General features: G+C 40.4%; 1 protein-coding gene across 1 annotated transcript; it reads left to right on the top strand.

Moving 5' to 3' along the window:
- Positions 1-4,294: 4,294 nt before the first annotated feature.
- IL17A (interleukin 17A) lies at positions 4,295-7,907 on the top strand. The gene is made up of 3 exons (XM_032410226.1): positions 4,295-4,325; positions 5,542-5,744; positions 6,979-7,907. The coding sequence occupies exons 1-3, from the start codon at positions 4,299-4,301 to the stop codon at positions 7,214-7,216; spliced, it is 468 nt and encodes a 155-aa protein (XP_032266117.1). The 5' UTR covers positions 4,295-4,298; the 3' UTR covers positions 7,217-7,907.
- Positions 7,908-8,448: the final 541 nt, after the last annotated feature.

Genomic DNA, 8,448 nt, shown 5'->3' with positions numbered 1-8,448 from the left:
GCCACTCCCCCTGCCTGTGTTCTCTCTCTTTCTGTCAAGTAAATAAATAAAATCTTTAAAAAAATAAATAAATAAAGCTCAAGAGGATTCTCTGCAGCTACTATTTCCTTCTATTAGATCAAAATCAAGAGAAAAGGAGTCTTGCTATTGATGTGCATGGCATTAAATAAAATGGCATGCATGTCTTTGTATAGCCATGGCCTTTAAATGATAATACACACTAATCACTAATGATAGCACAGTGCTTCATCCTATGCTGAGACAGCTATTGTTATTTTTTATTTAAAAAGGCTGTAGAATAGAAATTAAAATACAGTATCACTACAGAGGATCACATTGTGGTGAGCATAGCATGACATATAAACTTACATAAACTTGTAGAATCACTACGTTGTACACCTGAAAGTAATGTAACATGTGTCAGCTATACTCAAAAGAAAGAAAGAAAAGAAAGAAAGGAAGAAAGAAAGAAAGAAAGAAATAATAGTATTTCAATGGTAACTTCACCACCCAAGCAAGATTTTTTCAAAATTAGCTTATTTATTTAATTTTTTTAAAGACAGTCTTAATTTTCCACTACATCAAGACAAAAGACTCCACAATACTCTCTCCTGAATGCAAAAGGAAGAAAATTTTCTTCTCCCTCACATTGTTCTTTATTATAAGTAGGAAGGAATAAAGTTTGGTGCCTTAATAATGTCAAGGGGGCTTCAAAATCCTTTCCCTAAGTCAAGAAGCTCACAGACATTTCACCAGTATCATCCCCTCAAATGCACCCAGGATTTTGGCTCCCAGGAATATTTCCCGATCTCCAGCAGCTGATACTCTCCTCACCTGAGTCCCAACTCCCAATTTGTAGTTCCCCCTGTCTTGTAGACGTCTGTTTTCCAAGTACTCAGAGAAGCAAGGGTAAGAAACCTGAGGAAAATCACGAAGCAAAATAATCACCCCTAATTTGCTGCTCCTATTTGTTCCTCCACTAATTCCTTTGTCTGAAAATTCACAAGTAATCAAAGATTACCTGATGCAAAAATTCATTTTATCATGAGAGAAACTGAGCCTCAAGGACATGAGATACATAAAGGCATGGGTAGTTAATGGCAGAGCCACAATGAACACAAAAGTGCCCTCTTGTCCAGTGTTTCAAGCATCCTTATTCTCAATCCAGCATTCCCAACACCCCTCCCCGCTTCCGTCTCAAACAGTACTCAAACCTGAGCCAGCTGCATCTATAGACAAATACAGAGGAAGAGCCTCCCCACTCTTCACACCCCCTTTGTGTTTCTGACCATTCCTCTAGGAGGCACAGGCTTCCAGCTCAGATGTGCATCTGGGAAACCAGTCCTACTCAAGGCTGGGCACACCCCGCTCTGACCACCACTTCAAAATAATTATTTTTACACTTTTGTGAAAACCCACTGTGTTTCCCCACTCTTATTTTAAGGGTTGGCATTTCAAAAGTTGGCACACAGGCTGGATTTCATTGGTATAGGATGCAGGCAATAGGGAGAACAACTAGAGTCAGCTTTTCCCCCTTGGCCATCAACTAAAAGAATTAGCAGCAAGCACATTCTCCTCCACCTCATCCTTGCCAGAAAGCAACAAGCAAGAAATTCTCCACTCTGGGGTGTCAAATAGGCCATAACCTTGTCATACGACAAAAGGATCAGGATGGAGAGTCAAAGCAATAGCTCGAAATGGTTATTGGAACGCAGTTGGGTCCCAAAAAGAATATTCAAGATTCTGAGCTACCCAAATAACATTCATACTGTCAATCAGTCAAAATATTGAGCACTTATTGTTTACCAGACACCATGTTGTTAGGTGACACAAAGACAAATAAGATGGTGACCTATCTCCAGATAGCTCACAGATCAACATTAGGTACCATGAGAGTTACAAAGATGAATAACACACTGGCCTTGAAGGATTACAGCAAAATCTAAAAATGGAAATAGACATATGTCTTAAATATGCTTTTTTCCAGCCAAACAAAACACAGTACAAAATGAACATTGCAAAAGTTACTAGAGAGGTAGGTATAAGCTATGTGTTATGGGAGCTGTTCATTCCAACTAAGAAAATCAAGAAAGACCTCCAGACCTAGAAGACACATTTGAACAGGTTCTGGAAGGACAAGAAACATTTTGAGGTCTAGAAGATCATTTCAGAGATAGTACCTTAACAAAAGGCATGTAGGCATTAGAAGGACGAGAATCCAGACCCATGAGCCCAGGTCATAGAACATGGTGGGAGGTAAAGCTAGAAAGTTTGCAGATCTCAAACACTAACTCAAATACTATTTCAAAGGCTCAAGGTTCTGTATTTTGTTCTGCATGCAACCTAAGGGAACAAGAAAAGGCATAACTGGAGCCATGCTTTAAGGATTACTGCAGGAATGTTGAAGATGGGTAGAAGGCAGCACCTGGGAAGAGCAAAGATGGCTATTCAAATAGTCCAAGTGGGTAAGAGTCTAAGTTAGAGGAATGGCAGTAGGTCTGGGAATAGGGAATAGATGTGAGAGACACAGCAGCTTCTGAGATTGCTACCTGATCACATGTGGAGGAGAAACAGGAGGGCTCATAGTGACTCCATATCTTCAAGGGTAGATGGTGATATCAACACCAGAACTAGGGAAATCAGGAGACGTTGTATCCTACCTCCTCTTCTATCTGTATCTACTTTACCTACCAAGTTCATCTACCACCGCAACTGAGATCATCTGCTCATGGCCTCCCTCGCTGATCAGTCAGGGTCTAGCCAAGAAAAGAGGAGTGACTTCAGGCATTTGCAATAGAGAAAATTTAATGCAAGGAAGAGGTTACCAGAGTGATTGAGATTGACATTAGAGACTACTACCATCCCAGACCTGGAGGGATAAAAAGAGCAAGCACTGCTCCAGAAGACAGAGTAAGGAGACTCTTTGTTTTTCCTCATCTCCTTCTCCCAATTCCCACTCTTCTGCCCTCCAATTTCCCTTTGGCTGAACCTAGCTGGAAGTCAATTAATGGAAGAGTCTGAGAAAGCAGCCTTCAGGGGCAGTACTCTGAGGCACAGAATAGGGCAGAGCAAGGAGGAATGCACTGCAGGACAAACAGGCCCAAGATCCAGCAGACTTCTTATACACCCCAAAGGTTGAGTTAGAACTGCTAGTCAGTGCCCCTGTGTTATTGGGTATAATATGACGTACCAGCTTCAAGGACCTAGGAGCCATCATTCACCTCACTGGGGAGAGGGCGCAGAGAGAGGATGACGTGTGGCCAGCCACATCTGTATCCCCTGACCCCTTATCTTTATCATCCTTGTGCTAGTCCTCAGTGTTCCTGAGGGAGAGCCATTCTTAAGGACCTGAAATCCAAGTTCATCTCATTTAGAGTGGAGAGAAAAGGAAGGAAAGAACCATTATCCCTACTCTTTCCCCCTTTCCCTTCTTGTCATTCTCTACTCTCCATTGCCCTCCTTTTCTTGACTTCCATCAGCTTGCTCCAGTTTCTTTGTTCTCAGTTCCTTCCTTTGTCTGGCTACATCCCCTCACTCCCTCATTTCCATCTCACTCCTCCCAAAGAATAGAGTTGTTAACAAGTCACTTGGTAACATGTGTTAGGCATGCCTTTAATAGTAAAGCTCACGTCTCTTAAACCTAGTTATTAGTTTCTTGAGCAGAGTAAACGTTCAACAAGGCAGGTGCTAATTCAATGAAATAATATATATTCTCATCATTAAATTCTTATTCATTCTTCAGTTGTTTGTTTATATGGCAAGACCTTGAATAGTTTTTAGAATGGACTCCACAACATCTGTCTAGGGAATCTGGTGAGGAAAGGAGTTATCCAATGGGAAACCAAGGTACATGACACCAGAAGACTTAAACGTTATATCAAACTTTCATTTCCCCATGAACCATTAAAATAGAGCATAGCTCTTATGGCAGCTTCATATACACCCATAAGTAAATGATACCAGCTCATCAGTAACGCGTCTTTGCTCAACTTCTGACAAGTAATAGTTCCTTGAAGAATGAAGAAAGGACATAGTCTTTCGAAACATGAATTTTTGCTCTTTCCGTTTTCCTTCAGAGGTAGATACTACCCGTCATGAAGGGGAGGTTCTTTTCTGACCTCATTTGAGGATGGAACGTTTAACGAAAATGGTGTCATCCTTTGAACCACTTCAATACGTCAACATAAGTGACCACAGAGGAGCGAAGTCCTATAAAAAGGGGCAAGGTAGTGCTACACTCTGTCCATCTCGAAGCAGCCACAAGCTGATCCATCGCCAGTCAACTGGAAGAAACTACAATGGCTCCCGTGACAGTTTCATCCATGGTGAGTCCTGCACTAATGTGCAATGCTTTTGTTGATTTGGTCCAGATAATATTTCTGGACTGCAGGCATGAAATTCTGGATTCTAACTATGGAGATCCAAGAATGCTGCATACATAGGATAGGATACTAAAGCTTTGGTAGATACTCATCATTTTATAGCATTTTCAAGAACTGATACACATCAGTTTGAAAGATGAGATTAAAACTGAAAGATAGCTAGATTGGGGCTAAACCACATGAGAAGTGTCACATGATGCTGTGCAGTGAGAAAGAATGCTTATTGAAAATCTGTTTTTCTGAGTACAAGGGATTTAATATAATTCTCCCACAGCATTTTTCTTTATTCCATAATAAAATGGAACACTATCCTTGAGGATTTAATTAATTGCAGCACTGACTTTCCTTTCCATTATTCTATTATTATACCACAGGCTTCTTTTTAAAGATTTATTTATTTATTTATTTTGGGGGTGGTAGGAAAGAGGCAAAAAGAGAGGGAGAGAATCTCCAGCAGACTTCCCACTGAGCATGGAGCCTGACACAGGGCTCCATCTCACAACCCTGAGATCATGACCTGAGCCAAAATCAAGAGTCAGATGCTTAACCAACTGAGCCACCCAGGCGCCCCTATTATACCACAGTCTAATACACCAAGCCTACTTACTCTAATAGATACGTGTGTAACTATGGTTTAGAGTAAATGGTCTTTATATTTTTGAAATATTTAACTTAATTGATTACAGAATCAATATACATAAATTTAGAAAAACTGGAAAATATATGTAAGAAAACGTAAGGGGGGGACCAGTTTGGGGTTGAATGTCTGCCCAGCATTTCTAACATGAACACTGATACGATATGACATGCATTTTCTACAACCCTTTCTTCTAAGGTGAACATTTGACTTCACATAGGGTTTCACAGAATGTTAGGACAGAGATCGATGACTTGCCATTTTTACTAAAATTACTGCCAACCAATAAAAAATGTGTCTCTCCTAAGTCAAAAGAAGAATGTTCAAGACTAGTAACACTCCATAGTCTTAACCTTATTTTGGTCATATAACCAGTTTTTCATCTAAGTGATCCGAAAACTTATTGTAGATTGCCCTGGAACATAGTATGTTCTCCATGATTAACAATACAATACTCTTTACAATTTGTTAACAAAAACCACATGCTAATCCGGTGTCCTACCTCTCCTTTCTCCCATTCAGTTCCGGGTACTGCTGCTGCTGCTGAGCCTGGTGGCTATTGGGAAGGCGGGAATAGCACTCCCACAAAATCCAGGATGCCCAAATACTGAGGACAAGAACTTCCCTCAGCATGTGAAGATGAATCTAAATATCCTTAACCAGAATACGAACTCCAGAAGGCCCTCAAATTACTACAACCGATCCACTTCACCTTGGAATCTGCAGTATGTAATGGCTCCCGATAAAAATCTCTGTATTGTTCTATCTTTTCTGCAAAGGACTGCCAGTTAAGTCACCTTGAGGATGATTTTACTCAGAATCATCAGTCAAATCTGGAAGGGCTATTGTGCAAAGATTCTCAAATTTTATTCTACAGACTTCTTTGATAGAGCACAGGACCCCTTCTCCTGCATAATACCTATCCATTAGATCTCATTGTCACTGACACCAAAAACCCACTCACATTAATGGTGGTCATTATTCTAGAATTTATGATACCCCAAGTCTATTGTTCATTTATTTTTAAAAAAATAGAAATTTATCTTGGGGATTAATGCTTGAATTCTCTTTACCAGACCTTCCATTGCGATGATTTGTTGAAAATAACTAGTAATTAACTGGGATTTTTGTGCCTTTCTCTTTTTGGTTGTATTAGCAGTTGGATAATATAGTTTGAAACCCAGTGAAGAAAATGTCATGTTGGATATTTCCACCCCTTTTTGAGTCAGACAAACTTGATTTATATCACCAACAGACCTATATTTGCTGTGTTCTTAGTACATCTAATATTTAGACCCTATTAAGATTAAATACAAAATAGTTTTTAGTGTTTTGATTTTATGTAAAAAAACCTGTTATGTGGTGACTATAGATTCACCTGACTGTGATTTTCTTCTACTCCCATTACTAAGAATAGTTCAAATAAATCAACTGAAAAGTCAAAGCAAGTCATTCACTCAGCTGGAGGAGAGAGGGAAGAGAAGGTTGTGGAGGGGCTTAAGCTTTTGTTTCCAGCCCTTCATGTCAGCTCTGGGCTCTATCCCATGAATGTGCTGTCAGATAAAATTTTGATGCATTCCCTGCTTCAAAGCCAGACTTCATTAAGTCAGATTAATGGCTATCATATTCCTAGATGATGCCCTTGGCCTTTATCAAATATACCTTAAGAAATTGTCCTTTGTATCAAACTTAAATCCCCTCTGCAGTCTAGTCTATCTTATTTGGTTCATTCTTCAAAGAAATTGGGGAAAAAATGATCATTCTCTTCTGTAACATTTCACGTGCCTACAAATCCAAGTTTTCCCCCAAACTACTTTTTCTGACTAGCAGCCCTTCGAGAATTTGCAATGCCTATACTTTGTCACCCTGTGAATTTGCCTCCCTTCGTTTATTCCTATCTGATTTCCTTCCTGCTTTACCAGGTACTCACTTTCTCCCTCACTTTTGTCTCCCCCGCAGCCGCAATGAGGACCCTGAGAGATATCCCTCTGTGATCTGGGAGGCCAAGTGCCGCCACTTGGGCTGTGTCAATGCTGAAGGGAAGATAAACTACCACATGAACTCTGTCCCCATCCGGCAAGAGATCCTTGTTCTGCGAAGGGAGTCTCAGCACTGCCCCCACTCCTTCCGGCTGGAGAAGATGCTGGTGGCCGTGGGCTGCACCTGCGTCACCCCCATTGTGCGCCATGTGGCTTAAGAGCTTCTGGTCTAACCCAGAGCAGTTAGGCTTTCTGGAGCAATAGACCCAGCCCCATTTCTGACCAAACTCACTAGGGCTCTTAAACTGGTTCACCCAATTGAACTTTCTGAGATAACACTTTTGTGCAGAGATAGAATATGAATGATCTTTCCCTCTCCCCAGAGATCAAAGTTGTGACTGAGTACCAATTTGCTTTTTGTGTGCTTTTCTAAGGGCTTTAAGTTATTTATGTATTTAATAGACCCTGAGATAACTTTGGGGCAGAAGATTCCATTTTAATGAATTACATGTCTTATTTTGTATTGTTTAAGACAAGATTCCAGACTTGAGAGTTTTATTATTTAACAGGTAAACCTATATTTATATGAACTATTTATGGATCTATTTATGTTTCTTAAGTCTTTAGAGAAAGGTGAAAGAGTGTGATTATCTGTTCTGCCTAGGGAAATCCTACAGAGAATTTAGTGGCGGTTGAAAATTTCTGAGTTTGTACTACATATGGTTACAGGATTTTTTTCCTCTTTGTGTCTTAGGAGTGCATGACATGGCTGTAAAAAAAACTAAACCTAGTTTCCTATTTATTAATTTTGTAAGTTGTTGAGGTTTCACAAGAGAGATGGCAAGTCCAGCTCTGCTCTGTTAAACCCTCATAATAAAAAAATTTTTATAATAAAGTTTGGAAAGAAAATTGGTTTCCTCATTTTTTCTCATTAAAAGTCCTTCAGAGAGCCCAGCTCTTCCCTATTTGAAAGAGTGTGCAACTTTGCTGAAAGAACAAAACAAAGCATGCCCTCGAGTAATAGCACCCCACCCACCCCAAGTCCTCATACTCAATGTCCAGTCTCTCCCCAAACTCAAGCTTCTTTTGAAGATTAATGCCAACTGGAGATCTAGAGAGAAACATTTTTCCCTTCCTCAGGCCACACTCCAGGACTACCCCTTCTGCTCCTGGCCTCTGATCCCATGCTCCCCAGAACACAAAAAAGTGCCACTGAGGCAAAACAAACTTCAAGTATGAGAAATATTCAGCCCAAGTAAAATAAAAACTGAATCATATTCAATTCCAGAGTAGTTTCGGGTTTCGAGTCATAACCCTGTTCCCCCAACATAGCCCGGCATGCTATCTTGCCCTACTTCTGGAGGCCCCTGGAAATTCTCAAGCCAGTCCAATCACTCCTTGCTTGGTGAAATCCATCTTGTGGGCTCCGTCATTCTCCTTCTCCCCCATG

The sequence above is a fragment of the Phoca vitulina genome, unplaced genomic scaffold (assembly GCF_004348235.1).
Source record: "Phoca vitulina isolate PV1807 unplaced genomic scaffold, GSC_HSeal_1.0 scaffold11, whole genome shotgun sequence".
In the NCBI taxonomy this organism is placed as follows: domain Eukaryota; kingdom Metazoa; phylum Chordata; class Mammalia; order Carnivora; family Phocidae; genus Phoca; species Phoca vitulina.
Note: the sequence above shows the minus strand (reverse complement) of the source record. Positions and strands in the feature narration are given on the sequence as shown.